We start from the raw sequence: 17,246 nt of genomic DNA, 5'->3' as shown, positions 1-17,246 counted from the left end.
CTGTCATTGGCTGTTCAATTTTACTTTGAAGTAAAGCTAAAATTATCACAGCGAACGTGGCTAGAATTTAATCGAGGATTTAATTAACATTCTTACAAGTTTTGAAATATTGGCAGGTACCAGACTAGACTAAAAAGCACGCGATAAAAAATGATGCACTATGTGCGGGCATGCGCAATCAACAACTTCCGGGAGACCAAAAACTGTCTCATTTCAAAATACAGAACACAAATCATCGCGTTCACATCACTCAAATATTCACAAATCACAGACTTGAACCAAGTCTGCACGTTTTCGTCAAAAACAGTTAACTTCCGCTGTCGATGTGACTGTACTTCCCCCCCCCCCCCCCCCCCACACACACACACAAATCATTCGATCTATCCTAAGATTTTGAAATCTTTGTCTGGTAATTTGAAGCATGCGCCCGGTGTTAATTGTATTGACAGTATTCATTAAAGAAAATGATCCCTCATAATGTTTCCACTGTTTTGATTCATTTTCTATGCGATTTCATAAGTTGTTCTTATTTGTGCATTGAAGCCCTAAATGCGCTCTTCCTTTGGCCATTCAATAAGTACGAATAAATACGCAATTTGTTATATTTTTAAAGATTGAACTATGTACACCGTCACAGGACACTGCTGTATGATGGTCTTGACAATTTCGTGCAATTCAAAGATTTTCTATTCTCTTAGAAAAATACATGAACTTACATTGTCCGCGTGTGGTCAACTGCAGCAAGTCCGACACAACGTTAGGCCATCTTCAAAATTAGTTTTCTTTCTACAGCGCCCCTGTTTTGTACTTATGGGGGTTCTATTGATGACAGCACTAAAAGCTTACAGTGTTTGTCTAACAGTTTTAAGAGTACAGCTCCCCTCTCTCTCTCTCTCTCTCTCTCTCTCTCTCTCTCTCTCATATCATTCTGTTGGTGGTGTTTTAATTCATTTATCTTTCTCAATAACAAGGTCGTATTCTAGTCAGTGTACCGGTTGTGTTTGACTGGTAGCAAATAACAAATGATGATTTCCTACTGTTTATTTTGATTCATGGAAAAATCATTTTGCTACAAGTATGTGACCTATATAAATAATTGGAGCACTAGCGTCTTGCTCCAAACAGAAAACCACGAAGGTTAGAACTCACCACAAAAATAAGAGATACTCTTTGTAGAAATTTTAAAACTCATCCTCTCAGTGGTGAAGGGAACCTTCGTATGTATGTCCCTCCCTCCTTCCGTCTGTATGTATTTGTGCATGTGTGTGTGGATAATAGGTAGGTAGCTTGATTGGTAGCTAGCTATAGGTAGCTAGGTATGTATGCATGTACGTATGTATGTATGTACCGGTAGGTACGTACGTAGGTACGTAGGTACGTAGGTACGTAGGTACGTAGGTATGTATGTATGTATGTATGTATGTATGTATGTATGTATGTATGTATGTATGTATGTATGTATGTATGTATGTATGTATGTATGTATGTATGTATGTATGTATGTATGTATGTATGTACATGTAGGCCTATGTATGTATGTATGTATGTATGTATGTATGTATGTATGTATGTATGTATGTATGTATGTATGTATGTATGTATGTATGTATGTATGTATGTATGTATGTATGTATGTATGTATGTATGTATGTATGTATGTATGTATGTATGTATGTATGTATGTATGTATGTATGTATGTATGTATGTATGTATGTATGTGTGTAAGTGTGCATGAATGAATGAATGAATGCACTCAAATGTAACTTCATTACAAAATTCTACTTTAGCTAAGGAATCCTGAAGAATGGCAAAGAGATCAATTTCACAGGAGAATAAATTCGAGTGAATACGACACACAGAGACAGCACTTTAAATTACGATGTATTATGAGACCTTGTTTTCATATATTATACATATGTCGAAAAAGTAAGGTAAATTTCAGCAAATTAAATATATATATAATCTTACACATACGCCCATTTTGCTCCGCCCTGATGACGTTTACCGTAAAATATCAGCCGTGATATTTTACGGTAAACTTCGAGATATGCACAGTAAACATCATCAGGTTTTGAGTGTTCCTAACTATATTTGCAATTTGATAGTAAACAAAGTAAATAAACAAAATGGCTTCCTCGCTCCGCCTCGCTCCGACACACAAATTTGAAGGGCTTTGAGGAACAAGCAGAACAAGGATATTTCGGGTAGCTAAATACGGGAATAATATTTTGAATCATGTAATGTTACCCCGTGGTTATTCCATTAAAGTTCTTATGAATTTAAGACAAGTTCTAGCAAGCACGCTACCGTTCCTACAGCACGATCTACCTCCAAACAGGTATTATGCGCGCGCGTGTGACACTTGTTGACATTGCTATTCCCAGTGAGTGTAAACAACCAAATTGGCCGCCTCTACCCGCTCCGTACTATAGTCGAGAGTAATCGAGATCGGGAGAGAATCAAATTAGAGGTAAGTTTCTGATCGGTAACGATTGTAATAACATATCGCGCCTAAAAGAGTTCTTCTGGTGCAACTATTTTTTTTTGAGTCTCGGTAAGTTTGTCTTTTCTTATGATGTCACGGGATACGGAGGATTTGTCACGTATGGTCACTTCTGCCACTTTTATAGTTTATGAATGAAGCATGTTTGCACAAATATCTCCGTATTTATGCGCATAGCAGAATTACAGTAAAGGCATGGGTATATGATAAATCGATAATTACCCAATATCGCCAGTTCCTTGCGTCGTATCAGCATGAGCCATTGTGCTGCGTCAGACTCTCGACTTCGTCTCGTGTCTGACGCAGCACAAATGACACTCACGCTAATACGACACAGGAACAGGCGATATTGGGTAATAACCCCTAAATATTCGATGTACACAGGGGTTTTGTCTCTATGCTTTTAAATACAAAACGTCAACACATCAAAAACCACTTTAATTTGGATTAGGTTACACAATCTTAAAGATTTGCCACATAAAAATCAAATTAATTAGGCTTATAAAACATACAATGAAACCTAAGATAACGGCAATTTCTTATCTTGTAAAACAATGTTTAATTGGATAATCTGAAGACAACCTTTAGATCTGAGCCAACCAGAAAAAATGGTTGGTTAAGATAATGAGCTGTTACATATAACATCCAAATGCGACTCGTACTAAGATGTGAAATGTCTAATAGAACCTCAGTGTCTTCTGTTAGCCATATAGTACGTGTAAATTTATTCTAGTCATCCGTTTATATTTAGAGGACACTTAAGACACAGACAATTCACGATGTATTCAATTTGGATTTTTTGGAAAGAATTTTGAACACATATTAGGCTATTGAATTGGTCATATTACAATTACTGTTCTCACATTACGACCACCCTACATTTTACGATAAGACAATTGGAACCCATGAAGTTGCCCGCAATGGGCTTCATCGCACTTTTCAAACGGCAAAATATATCTGATGCCTACACCACTTTCTATCAGCATCGAGTGTCAAGAAAATACTATAATGCTGCACATTATTAACACGGCTGGTGTGATAGCCTAGTTGTGATAGGCTGGTGTGATAGTCTAGTTGTTGTTCAGGCCAACAACGTTCGCATGGGTACCTACCTGACTTGCAACGCCGCAATCCAATATACTGGCTATGCACGATAAGGTCAATTGTATATATCAGAGACACGATCGGCATTCTACAGTCTTGTAAAATAGTCGTCTTCATTTAAGTTCATCACAAAACCATTATAGAATCCGTTAGTTCGAGCGTTCCGATCTTCCAGTTCACTGGCTATTTGACGATTAGCTAAGTTATATGCATATATAATTAACACAAATACAACGGCTATGAATAGTACAACTAGAGCTATGACCAGTCCTACCAGCGCCTGTACCAAAGTCTCCACCTCTTCCTGGGTCATGTTTAAGCCAAGTCCCATTCCAATTGCGTTATCATCTTCAGAGTCTTCGATAGCAGCCGCTATTTGCTCAAGATGCGGCACGAAGTCGTTCCAGAAAGACACCCCTTGGTGCTTTAAGTTGACCTTCACATCCGGGCATATATCGAGTTCGAGATATTTCTTTTCACTGAAGGTGAACTGAGGCCATTCTGTGGATTGTTCTGTATGGGCGACGTTAGGGTTGCTATCGATGAGGGTTAAAAAATAAAAATTAGAGTGCGTCATAAATTTACAACTGACCGAAATTTACAGGGATGAAGTCAAGTGTCTTCGTGTGTTAATTTTGTCAAAGCAGATATAACAGTATCTTGTGACAGATTTTTCGGTGTGGCATTTTGAATCAAATATTTGGTTTGTCGATGCAGTGCATCAGTATATAACGAACATTCCTGTGGTGACAACTGAATTCGATTAACAGCACTAACACACAGATATTCAGACACTGTGAACAAGCTGGAAAGTACTGGGTATTTCAAGAGGTGTGGGAAGTTGACCTAGAGACTGTGTCGCACAGATGCACAGGGCTTTTTATCTTAGAAATCACATAAAAGAGGGTAAAACATTGAAACAAATTGATCATTCATAAAACATTTATCTTTAAGAAGCGACACAAAAAGATAACGAGGACGTAATGGTGATATGTACCAAGCGCATAATGCCATGGTGCAGTTAGCTGTAAGTATGGTATCACCAGGTTCACTCAAAGGCTTCAGACTTTAAGATATTTAATTAACGTTATTTGAAATGCTGCTTGATTTTGAATTGTCGAGTGGACCGGATAGCACAAAACTGGTTTCTGTATCTTTGAATATCGAACCTTTGAAAGTCACAATTATCAGTTTTGAAGTGTGCTAAAAAGCGTGATAGTACGTATGTTGTGAACAACCAAACGCCATCTCGCATGCATCTCCCTTTTACTGTTCGCAATAACCGTCAGGTGGTTTCTATGGAAATTCTGCAAAAGTCGTGCCTTTATAGTATTCAACAATAACCAGGTATTCTCATGGACTTTAGTAGACCAAGAACGGTCTCTTCGACCAGATCACAAAGCCCGAGAGTTGTGTCATCATTTATCTTTCCATCTATACTTTTACTCAATATCCAGGGTGAAAAAAATTTACTCCCCAAATTAATCTACAGACGTTGTTTTCATTGGTTCGCCCTGGAAATCAGGGAGCTAACCAATATATAAATACGAATAAATAAATCATTTGTAAACAAAGAAATGATATCATTCTATTCGGCCCTTCAAACGCTTAATTGCAACGGGCTGCATCCATACACACAGAGAAAGTGCTAATGAAAGAACTGTTCCGGGAAGAACCGTGAAACCAACTTACCCTGTTTTGACGAACTGTGAAATGTACTTCATCATGACCATCGATAAATGTCGTTCTTCATTGTTAAATGAGAACGTCTGAGGACGATTTAACGCCTGGAATGGTTCACCCAAGACAAGTCTGACATCATCACCTTGTAAGGCACCCATCCCTTCAGGGAGCGTTGAGTAAGACGGTCTCTGGTTGAAATGATACATATACACCTTTCCACCCGTTGAAGTATGTATATTTGCGGTCTTCATCATCGGAGCATAAATCATGAAATCGTTGGTCAAGTCCAATAGCCGCTTGGTCAGTTCTCCGCTATCTTCGTCCATGGTGTTTATGTATTCTCGCTGAATTGCTAAAAGAATTAGGTCCTCGTTTGCGAACAGGTACGTTTCCAGAATCGTGCGTACTGCGTCTAGAAAATCCGAACGCGAATTAATTTCTTTTTTGAGTACCGTCTGAGCTAACTCTCCATTTGTGGTACCAAGGATCATTTCTACCGGATCGTAGTCGCCTGCCAACATAATTTCAGCTGGATCGTGACTTATCACGCGGCCATCCACTACAACAACGGGTGTAAAATCATTTGCAGTAGTCATACCACTGTTTCTGATTTCATCAACACTAAGCTGACGCAAACATTGAAGTGTTTCGCTGTTGTCTCTCCTTTCGCAATTCACTTTACGGATGAAGTCTTCAGCTCCTTGACGGGCTGTGGTTTTACGATATTCACTGTCAGTCAAGGGACTGAAGGATGAACCACTCAAACAGATAGCACGATGGAAGAGATCTCTAGAACGGGATGATGTCATGAGGTACTGAACTGCCCATGCACCAGAACTGAAACCGGCAATCGTTACCCTGTCGGGATTTCCGCCAAAATTTTCGATGTCACCCCTAATCCACTCCAAAGCTAAGAGAATATCCTGTAATCCGTAGTTTCCTGATAAGATGTCGTTCTCCGTGCTCAGGAAACCAAGTACACTGAGACGGTAATTGAATGTAACAACGACCATGTTTCCGAAAGCGGCAATAGCGTCACCAGAGAAATGCGATGCATCACCCGTGGCGAGGTTGTCTCCCTCCACGATGAACATGACAGGTAACAAGTCATGATTTGTGAAATGTCTGTGGGATGAAAACACATTGAGATAGAGACAATCTTCGCTTGAGTTCGGCTTACCGACTTGAAGACACGCTGGTCTGTATCGAGTTACACTAAGTTGTCCGGACCACGTATTTGGAGATTCTGGTGCTTGAAATCGTCTAGAACCTATCGGTGGTTTTGCGTACGGAATCCCGAGAAACACGTCGACATTCTTTCCCCCTAAACTGTCGTGTGACTTGACAGTGAGACCAGACACTTTCCCATAGGTAATATCAACTGTCGGTCCTGTTTCAACCTCGACAAAGGTGTTCTCCATTAGAATAGGTGGTACCACGGAAGCGGGACACGCATTTTCAGTTGCACCAAAGTTTAGAACGTAGTTACTCCAGAAAGCAACCATTTCTGCGTTTGGCTTGACTTTCACAGAGGGGTTACTGTCAATATGAAGGTACTGTTGATTTTCTGTTGTAAACTGGGGCCAGTTGATAAGACCATCTATGCTACCCGGGCTGTTTGGATCTCTGTAAAGTAAAAAATGTAGTCACGTTTAATTTTGTACACACCATATCACCAGTGCAGTGCTTGCAAAGCTAAGCTAAGTAAGTTCACAATTCCAAACTTTTTAAAACTAAACCTTCTTCTCTTTTTCAGAGAGAAAACATCATGGCATGGCTGAAAACTGTGTAGCAATAGCTGCGGTGTCTTTTATTTTTATTATTGACGATCCCTCTTAAACTGCTGGTCGACCCTTTGCCTATCAGAATAACGTTGTAATCTAAGCTATCGAGGTGTGATGGTTTTGAAATAGCAACGTAACATAAGGACTGTGAATGTACACGCCGACATCAAATTGAAAAATATCCAACTCACTCAGCCATAACAAAGAATAGTGTAGTTTTCACGGATTACAACCAAAGACATGGCTCCCTTTTCAATGTACCAATATTGTACTTGAACAGTTTTATTCTAAACAAGTAACTAAAATGTTTTGTTTTGTAATATACTACTCACGGTACTGATTGAAGCAAACAAAATTACAATATAATTACTATTACTACTATTATCTCGTAATTTTGATCAAATGGCCGAAAAGAATTATCTGAAAACAATAGCAATCAACTCTAAGGTATGCAAGAACAACCTAGAAGCTCATGTTGTTTGTCTGCTTTTACTAGAAAAATTGATGAGATTGATGAAATTTCAAAGGAAGTCAAAGGATAAATAGTAAATGTTAAAAAGTCTTGATTTGGGGACAATGTACGGAGGTTCAAGTTATTTTTTTAAAGTCATTGGCTATAATTCCAAAACACTTTTCTCATTTGCAGAAAGAGTAGGGTGATTTCATCCTTCCATTTGTGTGGTGTGAATTCATCCTTAGTGAAAATACCAGTCCACTAATTTTGAAAGTATATCGAGTATAGATATGTTTTATTTTTATGGATATGAACTGAAAAAGCAAACTCATGTTTTGGTCATACGAAAGTTATTGAAATAAAGTGAGGTTAATTTGTAGAAGAATTAGTATTGAATTGCCCGTATTTTGAAAGTTAACCTAAAGAGCAAACAAAAGAAATAAAGTTTTAAATTTTCATCCCGTAATTATTTTTGTACAATGGTTTACCTTCACGTTATGATCGGCCAGCCTTCATTAAATTGTCAATTTTTATCATTTTTATTTTATTTGAAGTGTAAATACGGTATCTGCCTAACAAAGATAACGGTGAAATTACTAGTCTGTTTTCAATTCTTTGTGGGTTCGTAACGAACGTGTCGTAAGTTTGCAAAATTAGACTCAAAATTGTATGAAACCCTTGCATGCCATATCATATTAGCTCAGTAATCAAGGGAACACACGTGATCTGAATCCCATTGCCAAAATAAGCTCAGGTATACAAGGAACATGACATTGGAAAATAGCACTCTTATAGTTGTGCATGAAATATTGAAATTTGTTTTACATAAGGCAAAATAAAGTACTGTATGAACAGGCTGAAAGTAGACATGTTGACATGAATTAACATCACCAATGGATAGCGCAGTATCAGACAATTCCATTGGTTTGCAGGGACTACCAATGGATAGCGTAGTATCAGACAATTCCATTGGTTTGCAGGGACTACCCATGGATAGCGCAGTATCAGACAATTCCATTGGTTTGCAGGGACTACCCATGGATAGCGTAGTATCAGACAATTCCATTGGTTTGCAGGGACTACCAATGGATAGCGTAGTATCGGACAATTCCATTGGTTTGCAGGGACTACCAATGGATAGCGCAGTATCAGACAATTCCATTGGTTTGCAGGGACTACCCATGGATAGCGCAGTATCGGACAATTCCATTGGTTTGCAGGGACTACCAATGGATAGCGCAGTATCAGACAATTCCATTGCTTTGCAGGGACTACCCATGGATAGCGCAGTATCAGACAATTCAATTGGTTTGCAGGGACTACCCATGGATAGCGCAGTATCAGACAATTCCATTGGTTTGCAGGGACTACCCATGGATAGCGTAGTATCAGACAATTCAATTGGTTTGCAGGGACTACCCATGGATAGCGTAGTATCAGACAATTCAATTGGTTTGCAGGGACTACCCATGGATAGCGTAGTATCAGACAATTCCATTGCTTTGCAGGGACTACCCATGGATAGCGCAGTATCAGACAATTCCATTGGTTTGCAGGGACTACCAATGGATAGCGCAGTATCAGACAATTCCATTGGTTTGCAGGGACTACCAATGGATAGCGCAGTATCAGACAATTCCATTGCTTTGCAGGGACTACCCATGGATAGCGCAGTATCAGACAATTCCATTGGTTTGCTTGAAGAAATCTAAGAAAACATCCTTGTAACATTGTCATTTTGTTAAAATCTTCGCAAAAGACTTGGAATGAAAAGTCATTTCGTAAATTATATTCAAGAAGCGGTATCACGATGTAGATTTCAAGATAAAATGGCAAGATTATTCCTTTCAGTACAAAGAACCTGCAAAAACACTTGTGTGAACAGCATAAAAACAAAGGGTATGGCATATTTCTATATGATTATCTCTAGGAAAACTATTTTTCTCATAATTATTTTCCTGTGTACTCACTGCACCCTAAACAGCATCAAAAATCAGAAAAAAATGACAATATTCCCTGACAAGTTTTAGTTGTGTTCTGCTGAAATTATAAAAAAATGACGAAAATGTAATCCTGTCTGTAGTTGAAAGAGTATGTGACAAGGTTACTGCAGGACTTCCTTGTACGAACGAATTAGGACGATGACTCTCACACTGCTGTTGATTTTTGTCATTAAAATAAACCAAAGCACATCATCTACAAAAATCGTGATTTTTTATGAAACTATCAAAATTACAAAAAAGAGGCCGTTTATAGTAGAAAAAACTACGGGTGGGACTATTTAGTGAACACGATAACTTCCGTTGATATGATTAATCATAGCACAACGAATGCAAAAATCAAACAAATATATTATTCTCTGACAAGTTTTGAGTGTACGTGTTGACGAAATTATCAAAAAAGGGAAAAAACTTTTTCCAGTAGAAAAAGTATCATATACTTCAGGACTGTCTGACTCAAAAAGTAGGACGGGGACCTCCCTTATTTTCTGTTAGTTTTTGTTGTTAAAATTGATAAAGGCACAACATATATAAAATCAGAAATATGACAATATTTTAATTTTGAGTAGACCCCAACTTAGAGAATTACCATGGAAAGAGAAAATCTAACCAATCACAGATTTTAAGCGGGTGGCCGCTTTTTAAAAACAGCGCCCTCACACGGGTATTTTGAATACCAAGGAACCATATATGGGCATATTTAGATTACAGGTGACTGTATCGAATAACCTCAGCCGCCAAGCACAGATTTTTCTTCAAGAGAACCCCATCTGCAAACCAGGAATTATTAGCTTGTACTTCTCGATATAAAATTACCAAGTATCAAAGATATGTTATTTTATCCATTGAGTAAATGTGATTTCGTACAATTTTATCCATCGAGTAAATGTGATTTCGTACAATCAGCGAATACATGAAACCATCTCTTTGTTTGTGCAGATTGAAGACAACGGTTGAGTGGCTGCACGGTCGTCGATGTCAAGAGATGCTCGACTTTAATTCGGTGGAACTAATACCACTCATTGTGACAAGCTCTGACCGATCATTTAACATCGCCCTGTCACAGTGCAAGGAACAGTAGAGTGCCCGACGTGTAAATCTAAGCGGCTTTCATTTAAAAAAGGTCGTATTTGTAGAAAGAAAAAAGTAACAACAAGGGAAATGCTAGCTAAAGGAGATTATTGTCAAGGTTTAGTAAACAGCAGACTGACATTATATAACACTCTCAAATAAACATCTTTCTTAATTGTAACACAGTGTGGAGGGACTGTAATTGTAATGAATGCAAGCAACCTGGTATAGATGCCACCTGTTGATTGCTTCCTACGTAAACCTGCAATCAATTCATAATACCTACAAACATCGTCATTAAAGCTTTGTTGTTGAGTGGATCCAAGACCGTCATAATTAGACTAAAGGGTAGCAAGAAGCACACGTGGAAGCAATCTTGTGTTTGACACAGTCTAATTGAATCTAGAGCTATCAGCACAACAAAGTGGTATTTTTTACTGAAAATGCACAACTTCAAGGTTTCCATCGATTAGAATAAGCATCACCAGTTAAAACCAGTGCCTGCTAAACCTACACACCCATTATGTTTGAATTCACAGACAAACATCACCACTCGTCCCAAAAGCACGAAATTATAATGATTATATGATTGATTTCATCAACGATGATGTGGGAACCAAACACGTTTCAACAGTTATCTTTTGTGTAACAATAGACGCGATTTCTATGTAGACAAACATGTCTAGTCACGCAGTGATACACTAATTTATTGTTCATAGCAATAGATTCGGGTTAATCCGAATCTATTGCTATGAACAATTAATTAGTTTATCACAAAAGAGACAATTTATACAAAATCTTACAGTAATTTACATGAAGGTAAGCCTGCTTCAGTCTCTTTAAACATAAAACATCGAATGTTACGACACAGGAACATTGAACACAACTCGCCAGCACCATGAGACTTTGACATGACACTCACCAACAATAGACAGTACTTTTCACCAACTTGAAAAGAAAATCATCCGCCAAACAATAAACAAACAGCTGACATGTTTTTGCGAGCTTAAACAAAATCAGAACGTAATTTTAGGGAAATAATATTCATGGAAATAGTACAGAACTTAATTATTTGATATTTATAACATTGATGAGTCGCTCCAAACTTTCATATTTGGAAACTTTCCCCACGAAATTGTATCTGGACTCCAAAATTTCAAATAACCAATGGCTAGCAGAATGACAACATATTTGATATTCGATGTCATACAATAGTTTTCTGAGACAAAACATGAGTATCTATTAAGATACTCGTGTGATGAGTAACCTTAAAGAGAAATTCAAAAGCTTCATAAAAGGAAACCTATAACCACGCACGCACCTCCTTCAGCAAAAAATATTTCACAAAATGCTGACGTTTTCGCCCATAAACCAAAGCGGTGTTGATGAGACTTTAAAGCCCTAATAGCTGCGAATATGTAATAAACCGATTTCAAAATATCTTCAGTTTTCCAAGAGTTTTCTTTGAATAAGGACAGAAAAGAATATGACACTGTCATAAGTGTCGAAAGTGGCATGTAAATTCAAACGTTTTAACATCATCTTAGATTTCTCGCTATTTTCAAAAACTAATCATATGACAGAGAAAACAAAGATTACAACAACAAAATGTTGGCCATCGTGTGTTGAGCATTCAAGTTAATGGCATCATGCTTGTTTCTGGTATGATCATAATAGGTATGTGCGGGAAATACTGTGTTCTTTGTACTTTTACGTGGGGCACCATTTTATGAGTGCGGCACCTGTTTATTATTCAGCCTATTAAAACATATAGGCATTGTCCAAATCAGCGAGCAGTGATAGTTCTATACACGTCCTTCAGTTAGCACTTTTACACAGACCAACTTTGGTTTGAAAATAAAATAATGAAAATAATGCATAAAATTCGCAGCTATTGGGGCTTTAATATGAAATTGCAAATTGTAACCTAGCAGTGACTACATTGATAAGTCATATCTCGTCTACAAAACAGACTTTTTGTACAGCCGGTACCTCCCGGAACATAAACCCATGCATAGACACCCTATAAAAGGAGAGTTAGTGCATAAACAAAGCGTTGATATAACTGTTGGACTCGACTGAAACAATCAGTGCGCGGTATTATTGATTCTGATCGAACCAATCACAGAATATAGCCAAAAATACAATCAAAAGCAGCGTTCGGTTATTATAGAAAGCTATAGGAAAATCGAGGAGGTCATATGAAAGTGAAAGACTTCAAAGCTCGTGGGTCACAATGGTTTCGTACTTTTTTACACAGCTTATAAAGGGTTTGGGTGAGGGCACTTGATTTTAGAAATATTCATTCAGTGAAAAAAGCCGCTGTGTTTCAGTGTACTCCGGGAAATAAATAGTGATCATCAACATATTTTCATTCTCGAAAGTCATTAAACCATCGCCTGAGTACAAGTTATACATTTCTGTCATAGAAAGGTTTGTTTTACCATAGCTTTTACTGGCAGAGTATGATTTACAAGTTGGTGGCATGTTTTAGTTGAAGTTCGGCAAACCACAGGTGCAAGTTATATGTTTAACAACCAGACCTGGCGTTTGATCAAAAATTCATTTTGTTAATTTGGATAGGCGTAATATTGATGTCAAACTTTTATGTAAGATACAGATGCACGAAATTAACTTTAGAAATTAAATCAGCTTTTTTTTTTATTTCATCGTCAATTACCATTAATAATAGAATGCAAAGACGTGTTTTTGTATTGTAACTCTTTCTAAACGAAAGTTAAACACAGAAAGAATCAGGTAGTTTCACGGTTCTGTGATTCTGTGTTCACTTTTTGGTTTAGGAAGCTTCATACTTGGACACTGGGTTCTTTTCAGTTGTCTTTACTTCTCCTTGACCCTAGGTACATTTCATGACCCCACATTACCTCACATTCAGGTGTGGAGGGATGTGATTGTAATGAATCCAGGCGATCTGCCATAGATGCCACTTTTATCATATATATCAGAACATTGTAGCAAGCGATGTAAACTTTGTATATCAGAAAAGCTACACATAATCAAAGCTTACAAATCCACAAACAATGGTACGTCCCGACCATGTAAATGAGAAAAAATCCTCATGAAAACTGGTCTGACAGTTGCTTGATACATGAAACTTAAGTAATGCTTAAGTAACATATATAATTACTTTGTACTTGAAATAATTTGTGTTATTATTTATAACGCTCTGCTTTTAGCATCATCCACTGCAATTTCCCATAAGTCCAATTGTACACTTACATATTATATATATATATATATATATATATATATATATATATATATATATATATATATATATATATATATATATATATATATATATATATATATATACTATATACGGTATATATAGATAAAATGCTTATTCACGAATTTAGAATTTGGTATAATTCTAAATTTTGCTTTTTGAAATATAAGAAAAAAAAGCAAATCTTAATGGAAAATGTTCATTGTTATGTTGCAGAACATACGCTAGTTGTTTGTAAATCAGAATGAAGAATGTCGCTTTCCTTGACATTATTTCGGAAAATTGCGATTTCATAATGTAATTATTGACTAATTGATATGAAACAGCAAAGTGGGATCAATAGCAAGTTGGGAGGGTACGGCAATTTCTGGCCTTCAAATTACTGGACATGTATTGAGTTTATATGAACATTTTATCACGGTCCCTCTATCACGTGATTTTATGAAGGTGTTCGGGGACCTCTGTAAAAAGAGGTCTTCTTAAAAATCCTCCCGCCTATTCCTGTGAGGTGGGGCGGGGGGGGGGGAGGGAGGGTCACTCTATCGTTCATGAAGAGAGTTCCTTTCCCAATGATGAATGTTTTATTTTGAATGTTTTGCATCTTGTTCACTGAACAGAAGAGTCACATTGCCCAAATAGCAGTACCTATGAAAACACCGCATGGGCTAATATACTGACGAAATCTCTGTAGAACAATTCACGCATAGTCGACAGTTCACAGAGATAGCTGAAACTGTTTACAAACCTCTGTGAACTCGAGATGCGTCAGACCGATGTCGTAGGGATAATCCCCATTGATCATCTTGATTGGAGATTTTGTTCTGAGCAAAAATGTCGACGCAGCAATTTATCGCATCATTAAGCAGCCATTACGGTTAGAATTCTATATATATTCTCGACATCTATAAACCGGTGGCACTGTCATGTTCAATATTATAATGATTACCGCCACTCTAAGAAAAGGAAGAATTTAATCGGATAACCGGAGAATGAGACAACATAGCTGTCATGTTTACCACTTGTACTCCCTTTGTGAAAATAATTAGCTGATATCCCTGTGGCAAACTTAAGCTACAATCCCAGATTCCCACGTTAGAATTTTGTCAGATACACTTATTTTGTGTAAACTACGATGGAAAGCAAGTGAAGTTAGGTTTCACTTTGCCAGTGTTATTGAAGGTCTGCCGTTTCTGAATGTGCGTAAGATAGGTAGCAATGTAAACAAGACAGTGTATTCAGTGAAAGCATTTGGATGGAAGTGTTTACTGTGTCGGTATTTTACAACTTTGGTTTCGCATGTGATAACTGAAACTCATGGAAATTACTTGTACCGCAATTCTTACCCTGATTTGGCGAAGTTGCTCCAGTACGTCATCACATCTCGGTTTAATGTCACGTGTTCAGTCGGAACCTGCGACCCAGTGCTGTTCACGCCCTTTATGAGATACACAAGCTCGTCACCGTGCCCGGCTGCGTTGTCGATCCCATCGTCCGTAGAACGAACTGCTGACGAAATCATTTCGTAGAAATATGCCGATTTGCTCAGACTGTTTTTCGTGCAGTGGTATACAAGTTCTACGGCCCTAACTTTGAATTCCCTGTCATCGATTATGTCAGTGGCTCTTACCAAGCGAATACGGTCATCGTCAGTGTTCTGCCAATCTGTGTACTTGAATTCGATGGCTTCAGAGACAGTCTGGTGATTTGCCGCATACGACGACGCAACCACTTCTACGAATGTTTTAAACATGTCAGCAGACATTCCTGTTGACATATTGATGTTCATTGAATGAGCAGACATGATCTGTGATAAGACTGAATATGCACCATCATTTTGGTCAGTGATGCCAATCATGACATCATATTTGTTGAGATTTCCGTGATCCATCAGTGATCTTAGCGAACCAGTGACAATATCTCCATCGATCGCAACGATAAATGGGGGAGATAATGCATTTGACCACTGAAGTTGACTTTGAGCTTTCATCAACATTTCAACGGGCACATCTCTCAAACAGTCAACGATATTTTTGCTGTTTCTATCTTCCATTGATGAAGAGCAATTGAGTAGTGATGCCAATGTCTGAGTGTGATGACCTGCCTGGCGAGCCTCTGCTGGTTCCCAGAAAACCGCGTCTTGAAGGATAACACGATGAAAAAGTCCGTCACTAGCAGGTGATAACATGTGATGAAGTACGCATAAACCACCAGTATATCCGCCACTAAGAGTTACACGATTTGGATCACCATTGAAATGGCCAATATTATCCTGAACCCAGTGTAGGGCTAATTGCTGATCACGGAGAGCGTAATTTCCCATGGCAACGCCATCACCTGATGATAAAAAACCGAGGGCTCCGAGTCTGTAGTTAATGGTAATGACGATCACCTGTCCAACCGCAGATAACGGTGTACCGTCATATGGTTCGATTTGTTCAAGTACAAACTGATCTCCTTCTATGCAGACTACCGTGGCCATGGTATTGTTTTGATTTGCCGTCACTGGTACGTAGACATTGAGCATGAGGCAGTCTTCGTCAACGCCAGTATTCCCAAGATGTCTCTTGTCAATCGCTGTGTTATATTGCGGACACGCTGGACCAAATTCTGTTGCATTGTAGATACCGTCTCTATACCTGTAAGGTCGAGGTTGGCTAAATCTCAGCTGGCCAATAGGGGCCTCTGCATAACGGATTCCCTTGTATACGTTCACGGCAACCCCGTCAAACAGTTCTGTAGTGCCGCGCACGATGCCAATAGTAGTGTTTACCAATGGCTCAGCTGTGACCACGGAAAGCAATGCAATTACGGACAGGTATGACGAAAACATGACCTGCATTGTTCAACTCGAAAGGTGATAAGCGTTTTTAGAAAAAGACAAGAGTTAATGTGACAGTCATACCTGGCATACTATATCCAGCATAACGGTAAACTGTCGATGTAAACACGAACACACTCGTGTGCTTTTAGAGACTACAAAGACACAGAAATATTCTGAACAGGTGCAGGATGACAAGATAACAGCTACACGTCTTTCCCGGGCAAGGGTGTCAGTAATGTAGCGTAGGTCGTGTTGAAGTCTGCTTGGGCGTCAACTTATCCCAGGGCATTCCTTTCTGTTAAACGGTTCACGTTCACTTTCAATCCAAATTTACAATTCAAATACGACGGAACAATCTCATTCTAAATCTGCTAACAATGGATTTGCGTAAGAATAAATTGTTCACCGTTTGCAACAGCTCAAAAGAATTCACGGCGGAAGGCTATGCATACCCTCCTGCTTTGTTTCCCGACTATGTTTTGCTATTTCGCATTTCGTGACGTTGTACAACTCAGAAAGGATTTTCCTTTGACTACTTCTGTGCTATAGATATATGGGACAGTCATTCGTTGTCA

General features: G+C 38.3%; 1 protein-coding gene across 1 annotated transcript; it reads right to left on the bottom strand.

Moving 5' to 3' along the window:
* Nucleotides 1–1,865: 1,865 nt before the first annotated feature.
* Nucleotides 1,866–16,977, bottom strand: LOC139130712 (uncharacterized). Its single transcript, XM_070696480.1, has 3 exons — nt 15,194–16,977; nt 5,301–6,917; nt 1,866–4,144 (listed from the first exon to the last, which is right to left on the bottom strand). The coding sequence occupies exons 1-3, from the start codon at nt 16,687–16,689 to the stop codon at nt 3,697–3,699; spliced, it is 3,561 nt and encodes a 1,186-aa protein (XP_070552581.1). The 5' UTR covers nt 16,690–16,977; the 3' UTR covers nt 1,866–3,696.
* Between the last annotated feature and the right edge of the window lie 269 nt (nt 16,978–17,246).

This window comes from Ptychodera flava, chromosome 4, assembly GCF_041260155.1.
Source record: "Ptychodera flava strain L36383 chromosome 4, AS_Pfla_20210202, whole genome shotgun sequence".
In the NCBI taxonomy this organism is placed as follows: domain Eukaryota; kingdom Metazoa; phylum Hemichordata; class Enteropneusta; family Ptychoderidae; genus Ptychodera; species Ptychodera flava.
The sequence above is the reverse complement of the archived record's forward strand: the minus strand, read 5'-3'. Positions and strand labels throughout refer to the sequence as shown.

Bases quoted from the DNA above. Each gene is read 5' to 3' on its own strand.
- LOC139130712 (XM_070696480.1), bottom strand. From the start codon at position 16,689: ATGCAGGTCATGTTTTCGTCATACCTGTCCGTAATTGCATTGCTTTCC. The intron at 6,918-15,193 runs GTAAGAATTGCG...TTTACTTTACAG, and splicing joins AGCAACTTCGCCAAATCAGG to AGATCCAAACAGCCCGGGTA. The intron at 4,145-5,300 runs GTAAGTTGGTTT...CCTCATCGATAG, and splicing joins TCACAGTTCGTCAAAACAGG to CAACCCTAACGTCGCCCATA.